The 25,254-nt window shown below is 36.1% G+C and overlaps 3 protein-coding genes across 3 annotated transcripts; all 3 read right to left on the minus strand.

The window, feature by feature from the left end:
* Positions 1–319: 319 nt before the first annotated feature.
* Positions 320–823, minus strand: LOC140777067 (E3 ubiquitin-protein ligase ATL23-like). The gene has a single exon (XM_073120967.1). It carries the CDS (start codon positions 821–823, stop codon positions 320–322), a length of 504 nt encoding a protein of 167 aa, XP_072977068.1.
* Positions 824–3,619: 2,796 nt separating this feature from the next.
* Positions 3,620–6,066, minus strand: LOC140778744 (homeobox-leucine zipper protein HOX16-like). The gene is made up of 4 exons (XM_073123596.1): positions 5,502–6,066; positions 5,256–5,389; positions 4,739–4,978; positions 3,620–4,348 (listed from the first exon to the last, which is right to left on the minus strand). The coding sequence occupies exons 1-4, from the start codon at positions 5,596–5,598 to the stop codon at positions 3,953–3,955; spliced, it is 867 nt and encodes a 288-aa protein (XP_072979697.1). The 5' UTR covers positions 5,599–6,066; the 3' UTR covers positions 3,620–3,952.
* Positions 6,067–11,407: 5,341 nt separating this feature from the next.
* On the minus strand, positions 11,408–24,947 carry LOC140777898 (DEAD-box ATP-dependent RNA helicase 29). Its single transcript, XM_073122305.1, has 13 exons — positions 24,388–24,947; positions 22,090–23,251; positions 21,849–21,906; positions 21,322–21,423; positions 20,793–20,832; positions 19,455–19,531; positions 19,214–19,266; positions 17,445–17,526; positions 17,306–17,362; positions 16,182–16,317; positions 14,044–15,107; positions 11,651–11,715; positions 11,408–11,528 (listed from the first exon to the last, which is right to left on the minus strand). Exons 1-11 carry the CDS (start codon positions 24,848–24,850, stop codon positions 14,899–14,901), a joined length of 2,439 nt encoding a protein of 812 aa, XP_072978406.1. The 5' UTR covers positions 24,851–24,947; the 3' UTR covers positions 11,408–11,528; positions 11,651–11,715; positions 14,044–14,898.
* Between the last annotated feature and the right edge of the window lie 307 nt (positions 24,948–25,254).

Genomic DNA, 25,254 nt, shown 5'->3' on the forward strand with positions numbered 1-25,254 from the left:
ACTAGAGAGGTTAGGTTTTTTAGTGTGCCTATTTTGTCACCTTCATAGATAACATTCATCTAATTTAATGGAACAGGTCATCACAAACACTGTGAAGATGTATACAGAAACTCACAGATGAGTCAACCAATAGATTTTATAAGTAAAGGAGAGTTGGAATATCATTTCCATATATTCTTCTTATCACTTTGTCTTAAGTTTTCTTCTACTCCACTGCTTCCAAAATATCAACAATCTCAATCTATCTTCCTATCTAAGTACACCATCAATTCCCATCTAAGGCAACAACTATTTCTGTGAAGTGAAATGAATCAAGGAACTATCCTGAGGGAATAACATGAATTGTAGATGGATCAGAAATAACTGCAACCGCTTGGATTTGCTGGCCCTCCGGGACCTGGTCATCCTTCCGGTTGCCGTCGGCACTGCTCCGGCAGATTGGGCAACTAGGGCTCTTCAACAGCCAAGAATCCACACACACTGCATGAAAGCTATGCCTACAAACAGGCAGCAACCTGCACCTATCACCCAATTGAAAGCTCTCTAAGCAAACAGCACAGTCCATTGCACCACTCCCCTTCTCTCCTGCCTTGAAAGCATAGCATGGGAGCTTCTCCAGATCAATGGGAGACAAACCTTTGCCTGCTTCTCCATTTCGCCTCTCGGCGATCACCATGGAGTCAAATCCTCTCCTGAATGCCCTCCCAACTATCCAGACATGGATCAATACCAACAACACAATACCAACAAACAGTAGCACAATAGAGACGATGATGGCCATCACCATTATCTTTGTTCCAACTCCAAGAACTCTACTGGTCATCACAATCACTTCTCCAAGTATGAAAATCTGACCAAGAATTACACTTACCTATGTATTGCTCCTCTTGGGTCTTCCTCTGTTCTAAGGAACAGAGGAGATGAAGGGAAATAAAAGAATGATGGAGAGGAAGAGAGGATGGTGGTGGAGGAATGGAATTTAGGGAAATGAAAAGTAGAAATGGAGGAGACTGAGAAAGGGATGTGATAGCAGACTATATTGTATCTTCTCGTGATATTCCACTGTTTCCTCTCACATCTCATAATTGTTTATGATTTATTGTATTGGGATAATACTAAACTATGTGCTGATATCAAGAGATCAACATCAAGCATGCAGATGGAAACTACCTCAAAATTCTTAGTGAGTATACCAATTCTCTAAACCCATACCACACCCAAAGCTTTTGTTGGCAATTTTTTGATTTATTTAACAAAGTTTGTCATATTTATCAAGGGGTATCTCTAATTTTGCATACAATCATAACAGGGTGAGGTGTTCTTGTCCTATTGAACATTATCCTAGAGACACCTCACCATATTCTTGAGAAAAAAAACATAATTAAAACCTTGAAACAGGATGTTAAGGTAAGATTAAGGTTCTAAGTAGGTAGCATTAAGAGCCATTATTGTCAAGTTGTTAGTGACTCATTTCATTGGAATCTTGAACTGGGACCTTGTGGGATTGCTAGGCTTTTCCCCGAATTCTAAATCTCTCATCCCGTTTTGTTGCTGCATATCTAAGATCTATGGGATTTCAAATATATAACACTTCAAATTAAAATATGCTAGTATTGTATCAAGCTTAAAGCTAATGGCCTTTTCAAGTATATACTATTCATTTGATTAGAAAAGTTATTTAAAAACATCATACTCTAGAATAATTGAAATAGTTTCCAAGAGGAAACAAGTGATGCAAATTGGTAACAATCATCTGTCAGGAATGAAAATTGGGAAAAAGATTGACATAGATATCCCAACTACAAGCTTAAAGTTTAAGTTTCCCCATTGGATTATGTTCATTTTCTCATTATGATTCAATTCCTATTGCGATTCCAGCATGACAAACAAGATAATGGCCATTATAGTACTATTTGCATATATATATATATATATATATAAATATTTTTGGGGGGCACAAAGTATTGAAATTTTACTTATAATTATAGCAGGTGAAGGCTTCTTCTAAACCTGATACCAAAAAAAATAAAAAAAAAATATACTGGCCCAATTAGGCCCATTAGGTACTTATGGCTCTTCTTAGAAGTTAGAACACAATGATATCATGTAAACAAGTAAAGTTATGTAGGTAGTTTTGATCATCTTCTACAACAAGATAATATGTGAGAAAAGAAAAGAAAAGAAAGAACTCCTATCATTAATAAAAATCTTTGTCTAGCTACCACATGATCATAGTTGAATTTAGTAATGACTTTCCAGTGCTTCTGTCCTTGTTTATGTCTTTTAGCTGTTTCTTTTACCCTCTAAATTAAAGGATTAAGCATTGCATATAAGAAGAGAATCTTCTTCGTTTGGTATTTGGCAAAGCGACAAGTACAAGACGGTAACCTAATAATCCATCACCCCTCTTTGCTCTGCCACATCTTTGTCCATCTCTGTTCTCTGCTACCATCTTCTTTGGTAAAAATATGTACAATATTTTTTTTTAAATAAAAGAATTTAATTCAATGACTTAGAATATATATATATATATAAGAGATTATAAGGAATCTACTGCTTGACGATGGAGACAGATAAATTCAGTATTTATTAATCTCGAAACATAGTCAATAATATATAGTTATAAAGATTATAATACTCTTGATTTCTTTCAAGATTTTGACATGTAATTGTTAGTTTTGTAAACCACCAGATGGAATTTAATATTTACTTTTCGAAAAGCTGGCCAATGAGAGTTAATATAGATGGAATCATGGAAGGAAAGGCATACATGTGACATGTCGCTTCCCCTGTTAGATGAGCACCTCTCCTCTCCGTTGCTCATCGACCTCCATAGACTTTGTAATATTGTTGTTAATTTGAGAAGGAAAGAGATAGCTCCACCAACCATCCACACGTCCCCCATATGGCCCATCATGCATGGATCCTCTCTGTTCCATGTTTGTTCAATCATACATGCAGTGTTATGCCATGTGGAATAATTGAAGAGAGCTAGGTAGATATGATAGCAGAGGGATCAAAGCACGTACACACAAAATATATAGACGTGGTAAAGTATGAACCGAGATCTCAAAAGTAGTGGAAGATCGTTGGTGTTGATCCATGGATGCCGATGTAACTCATGCAAAAAAGAAAGCATACACCATGGCATCAACAAACAGGGTCCATGTCTGTGTAAATAAAAGAAGAGAATCTAGCTGCTGCGCTGTCCATTGGACACTGATCAGAGACAAAAGGTGCCTACCTCCTCAATCCAATCAAACTAACGAGATCTAGAACACCAGGTGCTCCTAATATGTACTGCAAAGATCATCTAGCTTTTTTTTTTTTTTTTTTCTTTCTATTTTGCAAAAAAAAATATATATATATATATAGTACTTTAATTCTAATATATATATATATATAGGTTATGGTATGCTTGCATTCAACTTGGAGTGGAGGTGGGTCTCACTATCTATCATATATTCATATGTGGAGGAGGGTAGGAAAAAGATTCTACTAGATCGACTCAGTTATTTGGGATGGTCTTTAGTCAAAAAAAAAATAAAAATAATAATAATAAAAGATTTTAGTAATTAAGAAGAGATGGAGCAGAAGACATTTGCGAAACAACAAAATATAACCAACAATATAAGAACATAGATATAGTGGAGTACATTAATACAACAGTAGGATAACAACGTTACAAGCAGGCACCAGTTGACGTGCATGGAAATTATCCTTGATTTCCTCTAAACACTTTATTCCAACATTCACATTCACATATATATAAAAGTAAGTATGCAGCTAGTGTACCATCATACATGCAACGACAGAAAACACAATTCCAATACGTACTATTGCTTAACCACAAGGAAATTAAAAGCATTTCTACCAGGGATCGAAGGAATAGAGATGGAGATGGAGATGGAGATGGATTGGATGCCTCTAGTAATTTTTCCTTTTGGATCAACTAAATCAAGCCCCAAACAGACCAACCGAGCTGGATCCCATCCTCCACCGGGCCGTGGTTATCCAATAACAAAGCATCAGTGTAGTAGCTGCACCCCTCGTCACTGCCGCCGCCATCGTCCTCCTCTCCGTCGACCGGCCCCACGCATTGGTATTCCTCCAAGAAGTAGGATTCGCCGCTGCTATCCACCACCAAGTTGTTTATCGCCCCCTCGGCGTCCATCACGGCGCTCCCGCCGGTTTCCGAGCTGAGTCGGTCCTCCGACTTCGGCGGAGAATCCACGGCCGCAGCACCCACCAATTGATCAGTCGCAGCCACTTGCTCCTCCAGCTTCAGCCCGTGATTCTCCTCCGTCGTCGTCTCCTTCCCGTGGAGCTTCTCTGTCAATACGAACACCTGCGCGTGCGGTAATAGTTTCCTAGTCAACCACTCAACTCGCCGGGCGACGGGGATAGGCTTTGGACCACCATCTTAATTTTATTCCTCTCTTTTTTTTTTTTTTTTCTTTTTTTTAAATAAATTTTTTACTGGTCGCTATCTACAAGTGCGGTGAGGTAAGTAATAACGAATAGATGCATTTAATTTTTGGGCCCATAGGCATTTACTACAAAATTATCTAAAATGACAGTAATACCCTCGCCGCCCCCTCTTGCAAATTTTTATCATTCACCGATCGAATGATTTGGTGAGGTGACCATAATAAGTTAGTCCGGCAACGGTGAAATTACCGCATAGATTAATTAATTCAAAAGGAGAGGGGGAAAAGAAAGAAAGGAGATAATAGACCTGAGAGCGGAGGCGATCGTTGTCCTTGAGAAGGGAGTTGTGGTTGGCGAGGAGGTCATCGTAGGAGGACTTGAGACGGTCGTAGTCGTTCTCAAGCTGCTTTGTCTTCCACCGAGCTCGTCGGTTTTGGAACCAGACGGCCACCTGCCGCGGCTGCAAGCCAAGCTTCTTTGCTAGCTCGCTCTTCCGCTCCGGCTCTAGCTTATTCTCCGCCTCAAAACTCACCTCCAACTGGTGCACCTTTATTTTTTATTTTTTATTTTTCTCTCGATTAATTTCCACAATAATAAATAGCACCTCAAAAAATCAAGAGCTAAAGCTTAAATTTATAATTAATCCGTGTACTTGGTTTCACACTAGAAACATATTTTCTATTTAATGGTGGGTACTGTATTAGATCAAACAAAAAGGGCATCATAAATAGCGTCATCATCAGCCTTTTGCATCTATCATTCGATCGGGAACAGAGATCGTACGGTGAGATGGGGGAGGGGCAAACGAGGGAAAAGGGAATTACCTGCTCAGGAGTGAGTCGTCGCTTCTTCTCCGGGAGCTGCTCGTCGTAGTACTCCTCTTCCAATAGCTCATCGGGGGAAGTAAAGAAGGGTCTTTTAGTCCGCCCTTCCTCTATTCCCATCACCAATCTCCCCCCTTCAAAAACCCGTCAATTCCCATACTCGAATTAAACACCAGCAAATCGAGTAGATATTCGAGGAAAGGAAGGGGGGAAAAGAAAAGAGAGAGAGAGAGAGAAAAAAGTTACCTCGGAAGACCGGATTCCCACCGCCCAAGAACAGCATGCGGCTGCCGCCGTGGTTCGCCGTCGAGGAATCAAAGATCAGACGGCCAGAATCCATCATGTTCTCCTTCAGATCGGAGAGATCCCAACCAAAATCTTAACGCGATCTAACGATATATGTGTGTATATATATATATATGTATATATGTAATCTTCTTTGCTTGCAGATCGAGGGGGGGTTTGTTTACAAGAAGACGTAGGCGGTGATCTTGTGGCGGAAGAAGCTGGTACTCCACAGCAGGCGGGTCGAGGTTTTCATGGGAAACAGAGAAAACCCCATCATGCAGCGAGAGATTCGGTTGTAGATCTCAGCACCTCAGCCCCAAGAAATCAATCACACGTCCACCAAATCCAGCTCACGCGAAGAGACAAGGAGGAAAACCAAGAATCGACAACTATAAATGGAAAATTTTCAGGAGGTTTAGGCCGGAATTGGAGATTCCGGCGGCTGAATAGCTTAGAATAAGATATCTCTCTCTCTCTCTTCTTTTCGCCTTCTTTTTGGTGGAGAACTTTGGCAGCTAAAGTTGAGAGGAATGGAAACGGAGGCATTTTATAGGGATGAGCGGTACGTGAGATGACGAAATTACCCCTCTACAGGGTTAAAAAGTTATCCGGAGTTGGTTCTCGAATAGCATGGGCTGATTAAAAAGAATCAGGGGCGGATAAAGAATTGACCTACATGATCGTATTCGAGTCGGATCCACATCTTACAATAAAAGATCCGAATCCGCTAAAGGCGATCATAAAAGAAATTAATTAAAACAAGACTACACTGTTATCGTACATAATTCTAATCGAAATTAGTCGCCTACCACTTTTTCCATGGTAGCTTAAGCTAATAAGAAATATTATATCACCCCACTATTGCACGCACGCGTGGATGCCATCCGATTGAGACGTGATTGTGATAAATAAAAATTAAAAAATTAATATCATGAGGTCCTAAATTTTTAGGAGATTAGATGGGTAGTGATAATCTGATACGTAATTCATTTGACAAGTTATACCTTTTAGTCCAATGCTACTATGAGATTATATACAGTAACGTGAGAAATATAACCAAATAATATCAGACAAGGTGCAACTTGGCAACTACACGATGGATAACATTTTAACCATGAGATATTGAAGGCTACTTATTATCAGAATATGTGGATATGTCGAGTGTGAAAATGAAATATGTACACAAAGTCATAAACCCAATCGTGGAAGTGCGAGTCGTAATATAATATATGCTTAAAAGGCGAGGTGTTAAATGAAATCGCCTCGGATCTGATGCAAACGCCAGGACGTAGCTGATGAACACGAGCGCGGATCACGACCGGGTGGGCGGGGATGAGGGCAGTTTGGTCATTTGAAGTTGTGTGGCCACGACACCGTCGACCCAATTGGGAATCGGATGGACCATTTCGTTCTCCACGTGTCCACAGTGGGGGACCCGGGCGTATGACGTAGGTGCACATGGTGGGGTTCTCAATCTTGGCTTATTAACAATGTACCTTATAATTAATAAACGAGCATTGGCTTGGCTCGGATGCCTTAACCCCATCCCCTGATCTTTGTAACCGTCTAAACTTTGATGACTTAACCCCACCTGAGAGTTAGGCTAGTTAAATCCAGCTCATATTTCATTAAAAAAAAAAAATGGCTTGGCTTAGAGCTGGCGAAAGACCATAGTCACATCAAGGTGAAATCAGACTCTCAAAAGTTAGTTCTAATCAGCAAGAATCAAGTCAAGTTAGTTGCCGAGTTTAAAATTTAACTTAGCTCTTTTGTAAACCGTTGTTTAGTGCATGTTAGGAAAGAGGGCAAGAGGCCAGCTGACTGAGCAACCAAGCGAGGAAAAAGTGGGTCAGGTCTGAAATGTCGGGGCTTATGGACCTCATCCCTCCCGAGCTATGTAATCTGCTTTCTACCGATGTCTCACCCCTGTGGGGGTCAGACATAGCTGAATTAAGCTTTCTTTTAAGAGAAAAAAAAAGGCTTGGTTTAGCTTGGCTCAAGAATTTAAGCTCGGTTAATAACTCGGCGATGCGGTTGACTTGGAAGAATAGCTCGGTAGCGTAATAGCTTAGAGTAATGTTTTAACGGCATTTAGTTTGAAGTAATAGTTTGGCGACACATATGGCTTGAAGTCTAAACTAGGCGGCTTAATATATTAGCTAAATCTTAATGTGGCCTTAGTGCCTTTGCGTCCTAAGAGAGTTAGCTTTTGTCTAGTCCATATCTAGCCTAAAAAAGTCAATGAATTTATAAATTTTTATTTTCAAATTTATCGATGTTTCTTTTAAAACAATAAAATTAGTCAACCTGAGAACCTAATCTTTCTGTGATTGATTATCTAACCATAATAAAAACTTAAGCTTCAAGTATACTTGAGATGGGAGATACTCTGGTTGAACTTATGCATATTTTGGTCTTCGATGCTTCCAGGAGATTTTTATAATTGTTCAATTAATCTATAAAATCTTTTCATTCTACTAAACAGAAAAAAAAAAAAAATCCATGTTTCTGTGCAACTTTATTATATTTTAAAATAATAATAATAATAATAAGATTGTCTTGATATTATTATTTATGTCACATCGTATTTATTAATGATTTTAAAAATTAGATAGTTCTCTCTTGTTTGCTTGTTTTAGTGGTTTGTGTTGATCTCTCTTTCTTTTGGCTTTCTCTATCCAACTTTGTACATCTAAATCGTTCATACTCTCATAGTTTCTTAATCCATTAGATGTCCACAATCTCCAATAAGCCCTGAAAATCTACATTTACCTAAATCAAACCTGGAAAAAGAAGTAGAGTTTCTTACATACTTATAAGAATTTGGTGAAGAGAATGAATGACCAGAGAGAGGTTGTCTATACAGTTTAGAACTTTGATAACTACAATATACACCAGAGGAGTGGAGGCTAAGTTATACATACTAATTTTTTTTTGGGAGGGTTAATTGTACTTTACCTTTGATAATAGTTTGGCTTAAATATCTGTTTACTTTCAATTTAAGTATTTGACTCTAGTGTGGTTTGAATTTAAGATTTAGAGAATTTAATAAATTTTTCAATACATTTAGAATAATACCGGTTGTATTTTAAATGATAAAAACTATAATATATTTTGTCATATATTTGTCATCTAAAATTTAATACATATTCAATTATCTATAATTTTATCTTTAATAAGAGCTTTTAAATTTAATCTTTAATTTAGTTAAACATAATAAAAGAAATAATGGTTATACTTTAATTCAGATCACAAGAGAGTTAAATATTAAGTTGAAAGTACATAATTTTTTTTATAAAATTGAACTAAACCACTTAAAGTAAAATATAATTTATTTAAATGCTTTGAGATATTTATTTCAATATACAACCATGATACGTATGAATTGGACGACATAGGAGAGCACTGTGAAGCATTTATTCCTCTATAGAAATGCTTTGAGATATTGAAGCATTACATTGACATCGAAAATAAATTATGGGTACTAATTTATCCTTGAAGTAGTTACATTTATATATATATATATATAATTGAGATGTACACGGTTTGCAAGAGAGAAGAAAACACCTTGCTATTGGATTAAACTTGTTACTCATGAAGTAAATCAAGATAAAATTAGCTGAACCGCCATTGATGAAATCTTCTTCATTTCTGTGTGTTCTAGGTCCTAGTAATCCATGTGGCAGCTATATTCAGTAACGTAAGCTAATATAATAACAGTTTAAGTTTTTTGATCGATCAATAATTTTTACTGTTTACTATTATAGTCTTATCTAGTGTAACAGAAGTCGCACATCTTATAATCTTTTATTTATTTACGCTATCCTCTGGATTACGCGTGACGATCAAGTAAGTAATGCTTCTTTGTCATTAAAGTCGTATTACTTTCCTAATCAAAGTGTCCAACTCCTAGATTCCAAGTAAGTACCATAAGCAAGCCAAGCTTATCAGCTAAAGCAACCAAAAAATATCATGATTTTTATGTGAACCTCATACAGAGCTTATTTGGTGAAATTCCTACTCTTTGACCTTATTTATTTATTTATTTATTTTTTTTTTGTTTAAAAAAAAATTAGAACCAGATATATTTTTTTAATGAATATATGTTTACTAAAATATCGAAATGGTTCATGATACTCTATTAATCTTTCCACCCTTATTATTTCTTCTCTCTATGGCAAGGAAAAAAGAACTCATTGGGAATGCTTGAGAGGAATGTTTGAGAGGGCCCTTTCTAGTTAATAAGAGGAGCATGGTTAGTGAGTTAGTTGGAAAGAGTTTTCATTAGTGAATAAAAGAAGTAGGATTGAGGAAGAAAAGTACAGGAGGTAGGAATTTTCTAATATTATATATAACGTAATTTAGGGATAAAAAGAATCACCCAAGGGAAAGAGAGAATAAAGGATAATCTGCAGTTGATGAGGAAAAATTCCATCTCAGAAGAGAAGTGGAACCGTGCAAGCAAGGCAAGTTTATGAGGGGATTATAGTTGATGATCATAATGGAATAAAATCTCACATCTTGATGGCTAATCTTATTCTTATACTCCCGAGAATAAATCTCGTAGCGTTATCTCAAATTCCTCGCACCAAAGGTACCAATTGCCTTCTCCTCAGCGGCAACTCCGTGTGGTCTTAATGGGTTCCAAAAAACAAAATTAAAAGGCTCTTTTTGCTAACCACAGTGATCCTTAATTTGGAACCATCCACATAAAGCTGAATATGCTCATGGATTAATAGAAGATAATAAAATAGGATTTATGTACTTTATCCAGCCTTGGATCCAGTGAAATGATAGAATTTCAGCCACATTAATATATATTTATGGGATATCCACACTAAACCAATGTGATTTGTGTGTTTCATTGTGATTTATATTATTCTTGTCATCTTATTAATTATAATCAAGGAAAACTTAATTCAAAGATATATTATTACATCACATACTATTGTTTGATAATTAAAATGCAGTTGTAATATAACGATTTCTTTTTTATTAGACCGCTTATTTATTTTTAGTGCCATAATAATCCCAAATGCCCATTCTGTTAGTTGAGTGTTAAATATGTTTTTTTAATCAATAAATTTGGTCATATATGATCATCATGGGACCAATTTCATTGACAATTAAAATCATAGATAACAACATAGATACATAGTTTGAAAAAACATATAGCAGTTTGCTAATGTGATGTAGGAGAGAGAAGGGAAAGGAGGAGGAGTTGATTTCTCGACAATCTTAGGCTTCTCAATCCCAATTGCAAAATGTATGCCATGATTAAACGGCCTTGTCGGGTCCGTGGAAGAAAGCAAACAAGCAGAAAGGAAGAAAAACAAAGTCAACTCTTAGCAGTGTCGGCCAGACGACGTAGATCGCAATCTCAAACATGCCCTCCACTTCCAATTTCCAACTGTTCCAACTAATACTCCACAAAATGGGCAACCACCATCTCCATTTGACTCCTATTTTCTCTTTTCTTTTTTCCCTTTTAATGGACGGTTGGACTTCTTAACCCAAAATCCCAAGGTCTTACTAAATCTAACATTGTCAGCGAAATCTTTATGATGGCGATAAGAGTTAAGGGATAGTACCAAAGAAAAAAACAAAGACATTAATAATAATGATCTTGTTCAAATAATAGAAGTTAATTTCCTAGTAACTTTAAAGGATGCATGTAAATAAAAATAAAAATATTTATATTATCTTTTTGCAGTTAATCAAGTGAAATTGTAAATGTTTGTTAGATTTGATAAATATCCATGGAAAAAGAATAATGGGTAACAATACTGCCTATGTTAATATCAATATCCCATAAATATATATTATATATTACTGCTCATCATTTTTCACCAAAAAAAAAAATGATTCAAAATATCACTGTTTAAAAAAATATATTGCTTGTATAACTAGGACTATTTCAAATACCTTTGCCTCATTCAGCATCACCACATCACTCTATTCTTCACTGCTAAAGTGAATTTTCATCTGTACAAGTAATATGTGAAACCGCTCAACAAAGAGAACCAAGTAAGTGGAGTCATTTATTATGCACCACATGTTATCATTTAGAAAAGAAAAAAAAATAAAAATTGACTTCAGAACCCCACCTTGCAATGTTCTCTCTTTTTTTCCCCCACAGCTGCCTCTGTTGACAGATTCCTCTGGCTTGAGCCTGCACAATTAATAGCATCAAAGACTTTTAACTCCTTCGTATAGAATGACAAGATAACAACCATGAATTAAATATACCAAGTTGCATATACATAAAAGTATAAAACCTTTTTCTTTAATGAGGGAGTTATTTGATATAGTTTTCTATGCCATGTAACCACCAAAATAAATTACAAGGTCCAACATATACACAAGACTTAGAATTTTTCAAGCAGTAAATTTGATTCCTATAAGCCAAAATTTCAAATGTATCAGGACACTGTATCTTCTTTTTGTGACATATAATGGTTTTCCCTAGGTTAACATATTTACATACAACCAGCCTCTATTATGTTTCTAAATACTCCATCTATTAAATAATAAAACTTGCCACCATGTACCTTGCTATTATAATACATTTAAAATATAATTTACTCGATAGTGGGTAAGACTGCATACATCGTACCACTACAAGCCTATTTTTTTTCCAAAAAAAAAAAAAAACAAAGAAAAATTCATTTCTTCTTACCTAAAGCCTCATATATGGTAGAAATTTTCTTTTTATACATTCAATATTTCAGTTAGATGTTTTTTTAATATCAAGGCGCTTTGTCATTGATAAGGCCATATTCCAGACCCACCCATGAGACCTCCTATTAGTCAAGCATCCTTTAAAACCAAGTGGTCCTTTTTTCCCCCTCCAGTCTGGCTAATATCATATTGGACCAATTAGAGATTGGTTAGCATCACTCTAGAAAGCACAACCACATGTATAAGCACAAATGCCATTTTGTTTTTTCTTTCTAATCTTACACATTAAAATTCTATTCACTATAGCCTAGACTAAGTATAGCAATGAGTTCATCAAGAATGAAAGCTTTTATCTTCTCTCTCTCTTTTGTTTCTTAGCTTCGAAGCCACAGTGTTGCAGTGGCATCTTTTGGGTGGAAAGGATTGAAGTCTTTAGCTTTTGAGAATAAAAGGAAGTGGGTTGTCAGGGACTCTTCTGAACTTGAAAAGGATGATACCGGTGATGGGATGAGCCACAGCAAGCACATAACAAGCAGGATGCTTTTTAGATACAGTGGGACATAAAGAAAAAAAGGTGAATAGCATCAGATAGTGCTCCTCCCTCTTTCTTTCCACTGCTAGAATACCTCTACAAAGGCACTACTACTTAATGCTTTACAAAGATCAAGGGTCACTATTCACTACCCCCACCTGTTGCAGTTTTGTCCATCTATATCAAGATTTGGACATAATGTTCTAAGAAAAAGAAGGAAAAAATAGATATATAATCTTACAGAACTGGTTTCCTTGAATAAACAATGAAAAAGAATGTTCTCTGAAAAGCTTGCATTATTAAATATTACTATCACAGCTATATCGTTGTTCTCCGCAAACTAAAAGGTTAAAAAAAAAAAAATAGCTCAGGCTTGGCACTTACTAAAGATTACCTAGAAGATATAAAGCTTAAGCACAATTTCAGTTTACAAGCTCATAAAGGAGCCAAATTAAAAGACATAACTAGCCCAAACAAACAAATTAGTGGTCAAGCTTGCCCCGGCCTTAAAGGTAAGTCAATATAGCTTCAACACATTTGCCAGCCCTAATAAATGAAGAAAGTAACAGATATAACACCAATAAAGCAATCATAGTTGCTCATATGACCTCTTGTTAGTCTATACAAATACATAAAGATGTGCTGAAGATATTTATGTAGCTAGTGATGATCGATCTCCTCACTTGATAGTTTTGGGCCTTTTGGCTGATAAAATGGCACATGTTTGTTTGGGTGGGGTGGTCAAAAGGAGAGGTGTGCAAAGTGAAAGTAGCAAAGAAGGCTGGGGAAGTGTTTAGTGTAAAAGTGATTATTCCACCATTGGTGGTTGAAGTGTTCCTCTTGTATTACTTCGCTAGATTCGACGAATCAAATTAGGAAAAGAAGAAGAGAGAAAGCCATCATCAGTCAGCCTGATCAGAACTTATACTGTCAACTAAGAAGGGCTTGTGACGAGAAAGCCAAATTGTGCATGTCTCACCAAACATTTCACATTTTATTTTGCCCACTAGTAAATCATAAGGTGCCAAAAGCAAGACTCAAATCCAAAGTGAATTGATTTGTCATTGAAGTATTGAAAACCAAGCTCAACTGCTGGGCAAAATTATTAGAGACAGGCTTTACTGTCTCTACCTCTGAATTAATATTAAGTTTGTAGTCCAATACATACGTACATATATAGATACACATATATCCATTACTAGTATATTTTTTCTTAACACTAGAAAATACACATAATTAACTTTCTCAATTTATTTTCAGTAGGTAAGTTCTGCAGAAAGGAAGTACCTGAATTAACTCATAACCGGATAAAGCACAGTAATATGCTCATTGAGTAAGTGTAGAACTTCTAATCAGCAATCCTGACAAGGCCAATCTGCAGGAAATAACAGTCATAAAAATCTGATGATGCTGTTGGGAAAAGAATACAATAATAGTTCCTATCTACAGGAAATAACAGTCGTAAAAATCAGCAATACAGTCCGACAGATATCGAATTAATTAAAAAGACCTAAGATAAAAACCACGCATCTTGGTACAGGTCGCTAGTTATCTCGCTAGACTAGGACTCCAAGTTGGAATGAAGCGCGACCACTATATTAGAAATAAGAGAACAACAAAAAGTAAAAATATCATTTCCCTTGTACATTTCAGAATTCTCCTCACACAAATGCTGACTAATAATTCGGATGAACTCTGCACTCCACGAAATGCCTCCTGGTATCCCAACTTCAATTTCTTGATTTTATCATCTCCATCCACCAGCAACGCTAGCTTTCTTTGGCATTTGCATCATTAATTGAAATTGTTTATTCACGTTAACTTTATAGGATAAGAAATTTTCATGAGAAAAATCAGACATCTAAGAGTAATTAAAATACATTTGTGAATAACTGGACAAGATAAAAGAAAAACTGCATATTACAACCAAAATCTGCAGCAAGCAAGGTTTGCCATATTGACTAAATCAAATATAAGCTCCTAGATCTCCATGATTCATAAGCCTTCTGCTATAGCGATATTATCGTCTGGTGAGTTTCAAAATTCATCAGATCTGTCTCTTCCCTTTCATTTTATCAAATTCTTTCCCATGCAAAAAAATGCTTGACTTGATGTAACCTCCTTGAGAGGTATTGCAAATCATCAGCTCTTTCTCTTTTGTTTCCATTTTTTCTGATTATTTTTCCCCTTTGAAGGTTTGCTCTTCAGATGTGCAATTCTTGCTGCATTTTTCTGCCTGCTCTTCCGCAGTTGTTCAGGATCTTTAAGCTCAGATGGTACATTGGCATTTGGTATTGACCGGCGATTCCTGCCCCCCTTAGCAAAACGCTTATTTCCTCTTTGATGACCACCTATAAAACCAGGCAACATTCCATTGTTCAACTACTCAACTACCAAGAACACAATACACGCTGAAACTATCAAGAATAAAAATGAACTGAAAGCAATTAAGACCTCATGAAAGGATAAATCGGTGAGCAACATAACCATAATATTAATAAGGGAAAATTACATTTTGTCTTCATATGATTAAGTCTAAACTTACTTCACCGTCTATAGTTTTATTTATGTCACTTTACTTTGTTACAGTTATATTCAAACTGAAATTTATTTTTTCTATCATATTTGACTAGTTTATAGTCAAATTTGAAGATATTTATGAGAGATAAAGTTCTAGATAATTGAATAAACTTTCCAACAAATCTAAAGTAATAACGATCAAATTTCAGATAATAAACATATGCATATGTTTAATATATTTATTATATCTTTATCATATGAAATTCAATCAGTATTACTTTTGATATATACACTATCATGCATATATGATTTATTTTAAATAATCATATATGAAATTTAATCAGTATTACTTTTGATATATCATATATTAAATTCAATATGCATATATGGTTTGATATATAAATTCTATGCACTATCATGCATGAATAGCAGAATTGACACAAGGGTCAAAATGAACCCCTCCAATAGGTACTCTACATTTTGAAACAAAATCATAATCTTAAGCAGTTCTTGCATGCATAACTCACTTTGGTCTTAAAAGGAATTTTAGGATTTATATCATGCCTTATAACTTAGTTTGCTTAACTAGTTAAAGAAAAAAAAATACTTTTCCTTCTCATTTCTTCCATATCACTATCCAAATTCTATTTTTCACTAACAAAATAGATATCATGAAGGTCATGATCAAGAACAAATTTGAAACATTTAAAACTATATTTTACCTATTAAGCATAAGAATAAAGGCGGTCCGTCATCAAATAGATACGAACTAACTATATAAGATGGTACCATTCGATACAAATTTAGTAACACAATAGCCTTCAAGCATTGCTATACATATGGTAGCAAGTCAAATTTTACATAAAGCAAGATGAAGGTGTCAGACAAGATAGAGTAAACATCACCTGCCAAACCAACACCCTCGTCTGCAGTATCTGCAGTGTTTCCATTAAGAGAGATCTTACGATGAGACCTTTCCTTCCATTTCTTGTAAATCCCTGTTTTCATAGCCTTCGCCTTTGCACCACTCTCCGTCTTAATCTATGGAATAATGCACAAACAAGATGAATATTTACCTCTAGGTAGACAATGACATGCAATTTGGAAATATGTATTAGAAGTAAAGGTTAGATCAAAAAGAATTATTAAAAATCAACATATATAAGCGGTTAAGGTTTCTCTGTTACGAGCATGCAAACACATGTCAACAAGTGCGTGCAAGAGAAAGAAAGAGATGCTACCAAAAAGAAATTATACAAAATGAATTAGAAAGATGCACAATTACCTTCTTTTCCTTCTTTTAAACTTAATGAAATATATGTGTAAACTCATAAGCATCTCTACTTTCTCATCTTCCCTTACGAGTTCAATCAGATTTTCTTCATCCAAACAGGGTGTCACTTCTATCAGAATCAAAATTAAGCTAAATACTCTGCCTGGTCTCAGTAGTTTGATTGACAGTAATACAGATTGTCTGCACAACAAGTCGTTGCACCAACTGCCAACAAACCTATCTTACATTGTAAGTTAATTAAAAGCCCACACATGGGCCTTTTATGCACAACACTCCACTCATTTCTAATATCTAACTGTTAAAACTTAAAATGGATGTCATAATCATCCGCATGAAGTCCGTTGACATAAAATTTATTACATAGTAAAATGATACTTATTTTTTTGGGAGGTAGTTCTGACTTGTGAGTTCATGAAATAATTATGGTGTTATCATATTATAACTGTTCAATCTCAGCATTTTCATGTTAAAGATGCTTGTGACAAGAAAATATTGATAATCACTTAAACATTTATTGGAACTTTTGTTGCTTTTTTTTTTTCAGATAATCCTGAGTCTGACACCATCAAAAAATCAGTTAAATCACTTCCATTCTTTGAATACCCATAATTAGTAGCAGCAGCAGCAGTAATAATAATAATAATAATAATAATAATAATAATAATAACCAGCACCTGACTAGTAGAATAGACGTAAATTGAGACTATGCTTAAAGGAATTGTACAGAGGATATACCTTGCCTGCAGCTGTAACACGCTCCCCATTATTCAACTTAATGTACTTCTTGCTTTTCTGAAAAAGAAATATTTAGCTCCTTTGCATCTATGAATATCGAAAATAAAGTAAAGAACAACATTTGTTTTTATATGAGTACCTTGTCCCAATGGTATTGAGTTTTTTGCTTATGAAGACCAGAACTATCGTCTGCAACCAAATCAAGAACAGCAGCCTCCAATCTGCAAATGTGATTATCATTTTATTACAAAGAGGATATGATAATTACATCAAGTAAGCTCAGATTGTTTGAGGGAACAAATCTAGACAATCGATTTCATGTAAACTTTATACTAAGACAGAATAAGCCTTCAATGCATCTAATCATGGCATCTGATATAAATTTGTGCAAATACATATAATTATAAAATAAATATATGGGTGAGAGAGTGTATCTAACCTAAATGAGGGTAATTTGATTGAGAAAACATAATTTACAAAGTGAAAATGGATTGGGAACTTGCCAAGAAAACTAAGCAAAGAGATGGGAATGTAGGATGAGTCCTAAAGAGTGTGGCTATAGACAATGAACTTCCACAGTGCAATACAGCTTATAAGGTACAACTTCCAATTGGAAATAATCTGAGATCAAGATTTCAGAAAATTGTCAAGCACAGAGCTAGATTACTGCTTCTCAAGCATTCAGCATGAAAAATAAATTGAATATTACTTGCTAGGACTACCGAGGAACTACTGAGAGCAAGACATAGTAAGTGTGAGAAGATGGAGAGGCTCTAATAAAATATCACAGGATCATGATGCGGTGCAAAGTGAGAAGAAGAAAAATTCATTCAGACAAGCAGATACAAGTCTAGAAATTCCTCTTTGCATGCTCTTGTTACAATGGAGATCACAAACTTCTCATAATGCAATTTAGTCCTCATGCACAATAGAGGGATTCAACCTGTTATACCAAAATATACAACAGATCTGGACTCCAAACATGCAGTTATCCCACAATCGCCAGCTTGAAATAACACAGAGTACACTTCGCTTTTCATCAATTCTCTAACTTTTAGTGGAAGAATTGGTAGCAATATCTTCGACTATTTAAAATTCAATGTCTTTGGCAAAGGAGGCATGCTTAGAATAAACGATTAAAATATGCATCAAGATTATAAGTCAAGTTTGGAATTTATGCCTTCAATTGTTAGTATAGAAAATAAGGAAAATGTGAAGTTACCAAACTGACCACCATAATGAACAGTGGGACTGAACAGTCGTAGAGATTACATCTGCACTTGGATTTATTTTTAGCGACCTGTAACCATCTAGTCATGCACTTAATAGTGGATCTTCTACTTAAGATCTCGTACTGTATTTTAATATTTTATTTGCTAGACAAAAAGGGTTTTGTTAGACAGCCATATTTGTGATATTTCTGCTTGGTGCATATTTTATTTACCAGTTTTTTTAATGTTAAATATCATTGGATGGATTAATTTTTATTGGAACAGAAGTCAACTCCCCTTTGCATCATCCAAGAGTGGAAAAGGCATGTAGGAAAGAATGGTTCACATTTCAAATATGTCATTCAATTCAAATTTGATGAGAGAACCTTTTATATTTTATCAAAACTTGGTCACCAAGGCCTCATTTACTTTGACTTTAGGGACCTTTCTTGAACTAGCTCGAGAACCTCTAAATTGGTTTAGTAACTAAATTTTTTTTTTATCTTTTTCATATCTAATCAAGCTTATTCTTTAAAAAATCAAGATAAAAAAATAAGACTAACTAATTGAGTTTGGGACTTAATCTCAAACCAAACAAGACCTGAGTGACTCCTCATAAAGCTGCTTATGTAGAACTGTCTACTGATATGTGCTTTTATATAAGGAAAAAAGCAATTCTTATAGAAGAATTTTATACCTGTTTGATTCAAAGCCTTCATTTCCCTTTACTGATAACCCAGCTTCCAGATGCTAGAATATCACCAGAAAGGAAGACTGATCAACCAAATTGCAAAGACAAACTATCTATATTCTAAAAGGAGCCAAGACTTAACATCAACAGAATTTGACATAGTTCGCAAACAAAGACATGCATAACTTGATAAATGTCAGTCAGCTAAAAATGGTTTGCAAGAAAAGTTACTAGATCAAAGATATACTTGATTGGTGGGAACAGAATTTATGTAGTACTCCTCATCCTTAAAGTTCGTTGCCTTTCTCTTCACACTGCAAGTTTCTGCAGTAGACATAAATGTTAATGAAATAGGAAAAAGAAAAGAATATTCATCTCCAAACAAATTGAAACCCATAAAAGAACATAATCAGTATAATTCAGCAACTATAATGAAGAGAGTATAATTCTCCCTCTTCTCCATCTCTCTCTCTCTCTTCCCTCCCTCTCATCTCCCTCCTTTCTCCCCCCGTCTCCTTAGCTGCAGTGCCTTCACTGCTACAGTAGCAGAGAGTGTTGTAGGAGAGAGGGAGAAACTAGAGATGGATGGGTGATTTTTTATTTTCCTTTCATTTTCTATAAATTTATTTTCCTTTCTTGCTCCCAGTCAACAGATTATGTGCTTCTTAGAGTTCTAGGCAAAATACAGACTGTCAGACACAATTCCATGTTTCTAGCATGTGGTAAGATAGGTGCTTTTCCATAACTATGAAAAAATTTAGAGTGCTTCTCTATATTTTTTCCCAGTTCCTCCTATTCAGTCTCACTTTTTCTTGATTCGTCTTAGAAGAAAAACGTACTGAAACAAATAAGAACATTTTAACTTGCCTACACAATTATTTCTCTTTTCCCTCAGAAAATCAAGATTGGAGGTTATTTGACACACTTGGATAAACTATAAACATGGCACACTCCAGTAGATTACAAATTAAGGACATCATGCGGTTGGATCCAACTAACACTTCAAATTCAGCAATATTAGATAACCTCATCAACTTAATGACAGAAGAAACTTTTTGTAGTTCCTTGTTTCACAAGTATGCAAATTAAAAATCACTGTACACCATATAAATGAAAATAGAGACAAATCAACTTGTCTTTTTTGTGATCTATACTTGAAAAAACTAGCCATGATCTTCTTTTACATTGCAACCAGTATTCCTCAGAACAAGGTACGAGTTAAATAGTCATTGGTAACCATTATAATGGAATGAATTCAAGAAAAAAAATGCTAGAGGGACAGTATTTTCTCTTATCAAACCATTATTATAAGATAGATAAAAGGAAATCATATGAAAACATGCCTCAATTAATTGTCGTGAGCTACATCAAGTAAGGATTCATGATCTTTTTCTCCCTTGATAAAAGTAATACACCCACTGTCAAGCTACCTGACAAGGTACTCTTTTTTCTAGGTGTTGTGTTATACCAGCTATAAAGCACCTTCCAAATTACTACAATAAACACTATTTTGAAGTCCCAACATGTAATTATATATAACAGCATATATAAGAGTCGAAATGACAAAATCAGAGAAGATGAAAACCTTTTTTCTCCCAATATGAAGCACTCTCTTGTTCCACTTCCTGTATAATGAAAAGTAATGCAAATCATCAGTAATTTTCCGAAGTCACGGTTACTAAGTTCATGTTACATAGAGAAGCCTTCTCTTTCCTCCGTCCATACGTCAAAATATTCATTCAGAAGTCAGCAATAAATATCTCATGATATTTAACATTTCAATGATCATGAATAGTAAATTTTAACTTGTTACAATGATGTGAGGAGTAATGAATGACTGTAGAAATTAAAAGTGCATATATTCACCGTCTTTTTTTCTCATTTATACAGTATGTCTACAAGATCCTTAACTATGCAATACCTTTATACTAACTCTACACTTATACTTTCGTATATGAATAATATAAACTCCTGAAGGGGAAGAAATATTGCATAGTGCCTGTGGTACGGTCGGGAGGTCATATGTGCATACAAGCTAAGACTAATGAATTATTCTGCAGCTTGTGGAGTTGGAAATGTGTACAAAGGTGTCATTCAACTAGTTCAAGAACTACCTTTGGTGACTGATAAGAAGATTGCTTTTGATGGGCCAATCTAATCACCTCCTCATGGACAGCTCTCTTCTTCCTCATCACATCAAGCCATAGGTTGGAGCCCTAAAATGTATGTGCAGAAAATAACTGTTAGCACATCTCCAAAAGAGGTTGCAGAAATAAATGTTCCCACCCAAGTGATATTTGGTGTTAGTTTACAAGTACAAACATCACAGGTTCCACAGTGGTTGTGAAGATGATCAGAGATTACTAAGTATGCATCTCATACAAGTATAAGATAACTTATAAACTTAACATAAGACTATCATGCCTTCGTGTCAAGCATGGGAATAAGTTGTTTCCAGCATTTATTTCAAAGAAAGAGATGGAGTTCATGGGAAGAATCTGAAACTGTGGAAGCATGGCTCTTGTTGACAACGATTAATTTGTAGTTTTCAACTAGCAACTGAATGAAAACAAAAACAACAACCCTAAACCAAGCAAAAATAGACCTCCAGAGGAACAGTAATCAAAGAAAGTGAAATTACTTGTGAACTTTTTGCTTTTGCAGCTTCCCCTTCAGCTTCCAAAATGGTCTGCTTTGGCCTGGTAAAAATTTAACCAACTTAAATAAATCCTTAGCCAGTATAAAAAAAATGATACTAACTTAATAAGTTTATCCTTTGTATCTAACACAAAAAAAGGACTTCCAAGTAGAAGCTATAAGGACATCAAGCAAAGCAGCATTATAACAAATCAAGAACAGCAAGAACAAATAAAGAAACTAACCGGAATGACTTCAAACGTTCAGAAAATGCAAGTGCTGAGAGTTCAGTCGAGGCAAGCAAGCTTGTGAAAATTGGGTGCAGCCCTTCACGAGGCAAATCTCTTGTCCTTCTGATAGACTCCCTTGAAGGTACAGGCTTAGTTTTTGAATATAACCGAAAAGCATTACCGCATGACTTTTGCAACAAAATCAACTCTGTACATCCATTAATAATTTCCTGAACTCTATCAGCAACAAGATCCAGCATTGGCTGAGGAAAACGTCCATATATTGTTTCCCCATTGGCAAGAGCTTGATCAACTTTCAATTTTACTCCCTCCATATTTTTGAGAACATCCTCCTCCGTTGGAGCAGGTTTAAGGGGCTTCGACAGAAAAAGGTGAAGGTCTAATAAATATGGCATATCCTCCGATGTGACAAAGGAGTAGGCAGTACCTGTTCTACCTGCACGAGCTACTCGACCCACCCTATGAACAAATAATTTAGGTTTTGGAGGAAAGTCCCAATTTACCACATTATCAAGCAAGGGAATATCTAACCCCCTTGCAGCAATGTCTGTCACAATAAGTAGCATACTCTTTCTTGCTCTGAACCTTGAAAGATGAATTTTTCGGGCATCTTGGTCCATATCACCATACGAAATGGAAGGCTCAATACCCTCCTCTCTGAAAAGAATATTTAAGAACTCCACATGATACTTGGTAGAAACAAAGATCAATGTCTGCTGGTCAGAACCTATCTGCTCCCTTACTAAATATAACAAAGCAGCAAGCTTCTCCTCATGGCGTAATGTGAAGAAGTTCAGCTTAAGATCTGGGCTAATCTTAGTTTCTAAGTCAAGCCTCACAAGCTGCGGGTCGCGCAGACCAGCCTTGGCAAACTCAGCAAGGGCACTTGGTAAAGTAGCACTGAATAATAATGTTTGGCGCGTTTCACTCAGCTGTAACAAGATCTTCTGCAACTGTTCAGCAAATCCCATACCAAACAAGCTGTCAGCTTCATCAAACACTACGTATTCTACAGTTCTCAGAGACATGTCCTCAACTTCTGACAAATGATGCATGAGTCGACCAGGTGTAGCAATTATAATATCAGGACTCTGCATCAACTCCTCAAATTGATTTTCCATACTATCTCCACCAACTAACAGACTAGTTCGAAGGTCTACATTGTTTCCCATGTATAAACGGAAAAAGTTAGATACTCCAAGTCTGCAAGAAATTTTGTTTTGAAAAAAAAGAACCCACAAATTTGCCACTTGAAAAGTGAAGTATGTCATTATAACTTGATTGGCAATTGATATGTTTATCTCATGAGTCATGATAATATAACAGGTTGCTAACATGTATAATTCCCCTGGCTTCCTTCTCTTTAAACCCTTAATTGGAAGCTGACAAAACTATTAATAATGGTAATAGCACAAACTTTGTTTACCTGAAAGAATTGATTTCTTTCCTGCTTATAGTTGTATATTAGGGGAGCAGCTGCATTTCCTTAATAATTGCCAATTTCGTGATCTAACAAAAGATTAGTTATTCCTTGTCAAATCCAGTGCCTAGGGTGGCATTAGCGATGCATCACCTAGCCCATCTCAATCAAATCCACTGGATACACCACAAAGCAGAAGTATTTAAACTATCCAAAGCATATAATAAGAAGGGAGGATATTCCATATCCTTCTTGGCCTACATGGACCTTTCTCAGTTACTAGAAAAGAAGAAAATATCATGGGCCAGATAGATATTCACAAACAATAGTTTATTGCTTTTTGTTCCTTGATCTAGCTGGTTACCTACCTTGTTCCATTCTGTTTAAACTTTTATAACTGGATTTCCCCAGTTCACGTCAACTCAAATTTGGTAGGAACTTGATCAATGTAAACGGAGTCCTCCTAATGCTCATAAAATTTGAGTTATTTTTCATCTACATATCAACACCGAAGAATTCAGAGTAAACCAAGTTAGAGATGTTATATTCTCCTCCAAAGATAGGTAAATGGGAAAGAAGAACAAAATGTAGTTTCAAAATCTTATTAATTACTAAATTCTTGATTATGTGAATGATATGGCAATACCTTAAATAGCTACTTAGATTCATCTCACCTGCTTGAGCACCTGGTTAGTTAAAAACTACCACAGTGTCCAAACAATCCTACAGAAATGCTTTTGTAACCCCACTATAATAGACAATCCTACAAAAACTCGACAAAGATTATACTTGAAATTGCAATTCTCATAAAAGTTTAGGATATTTGGAGAACAATAAGAAAAGATAACATATCTAAAAGTTCGAAGTCGTACCGGTGAATTTTCCGAGCTCCTTTGTAAACTTTAGTGTTTGGATGGCAAGATCGCGAGTGGGCGAAAGAATCAACGCACGAACCCCGGCCTGCGGCACGTGCTGACGAAGCTTCTGTAGCATGGGGATGAGGAAAGCGGCGGTCTTCCCAGATCCTGTCCGGGCCATGGCGACGACGTCGGCACCGGCCAGTATCAGCGGCATGGTCTTGCGCTGGATCGGGGTGGGAACACGGTATCCCTTACGCTTCACCCCGCCGAACACCTCGGAGCAGAGACCCAGGGATTCGAACCCGCCCGACCTGGCCTTCTTGATCTCCATCTGGCGGCGCTTGAGGTCGGACTTCGAGCTCACGCCCATGGCGGCCTCGGCTTCGAGGTCCTCTACTTCGAGGGATTTCTTCGTTCGGTGATGGGGTTTTCTTGGTTTCTTGGAGGGATTACTCCTATCGACGGCTCCCCCCATGATTAGAGGAGCGGGGTGGAGAGGAGAGAGCGGAGAGAAGGGGGTTTCGGCGGGTTTAAAGAGAGGTCGGATATCGATGGGTATTGCCGTATTGGAAGCGATTAGCGAAGTTTTCTATTGTCTAGGTCGGTTGATCGAACGGATGAACGGATTATCGGATCAAATATCTTTTCTGTGGCTCTGCATTCGAACCGAAAGGATGCAAAGGGTGCTCAACCAACCCGCCCGGACCCGACCCGACCCGACCCGGCCTGTTTGAGTGGGCCCATTGCCATGAAATGAACCCAATATAATATTAACCGTTTTAGGCTCCTTAATTTTGAATAGTAAATTTGGACTTTTTTAACTCATTTAGTTCTTATTAAAAGTGTATATTTAAATGCATACCTCCACAAAATAAAAGT

This window comes from Typha angustifolia, chromosome 15, assembly GCF_048772165.1.
Source record: "Typha angustifolia cultivar Huaian chromosome 15, ASM4877216v1, whole genome shotgun sequence".
In the NCBI taxonomy this organism is placed as follows: Eukaryota; Viridiplantae; Streptophyta; class Magnoliopsida; order Poales; family Typhaceae; genus Typha; species Typha angustifolia.

What these genes read in the sequence shown, in the direction of transcription:
- LOC140777067 (XM_073120967.1), bottom strand. Translation starts at nt 823, where the DNA reads ATGACCAGTAGAGTTCTTGGAGTTGGAACAAAGATAATGGTGATGGCC.
- LOC140778744 (XM_073123596.1), bottom strand. Translation starts at nt 5,598, where the DNA reads ATGATGGATTCTGGCCGTCTGATCTTTGATTCCTCGACGGCGAACCAC. An exon ending in TGGGAATCCGGTCTTCCGAG is followed by an intron (nt 5,390 to 5,501) that starts GTAACTTTTTTC and finishes GGGTTTTTGAAG; the next exon opens with GGGGGAGATTGGTGATGGGA. An exon ending in GACGACTCACTCCTGAGCAG is followed by an intron (nt 4,979 to 5,255) that starts GTAATTCCCTTT and finishes TAAAAAATAAAG; the next exon opens with GTGCACCAGTTGGAGGTGAG.
- LOC140777898 (XM_073122305.1), bottom strand. Translation starts at nt 24,850, where the DNA reads ATGGGGGGAGCCGTCGATAGGAGTAATCCCTCCAAGAAACCAAGAAAA. An exon ending in ATTCTGTTCCCACCAATCAA is followed by an intron (nt 19,267 to 19,454) that starts GTATATCTTTGA and finishes GTGATATTCTAG; the next exon opens with CATCTGGAAGCTGGGTTATC. An exon ending in GAAGGCTTTGAATCAAACAG is followed by an intron (nt 17,527 to 19,213) that starts GTATAAAATTCT and finishes TCACATTTGCAG; the next exon opens with ATTGGAGGCTGCTGTTCTTG.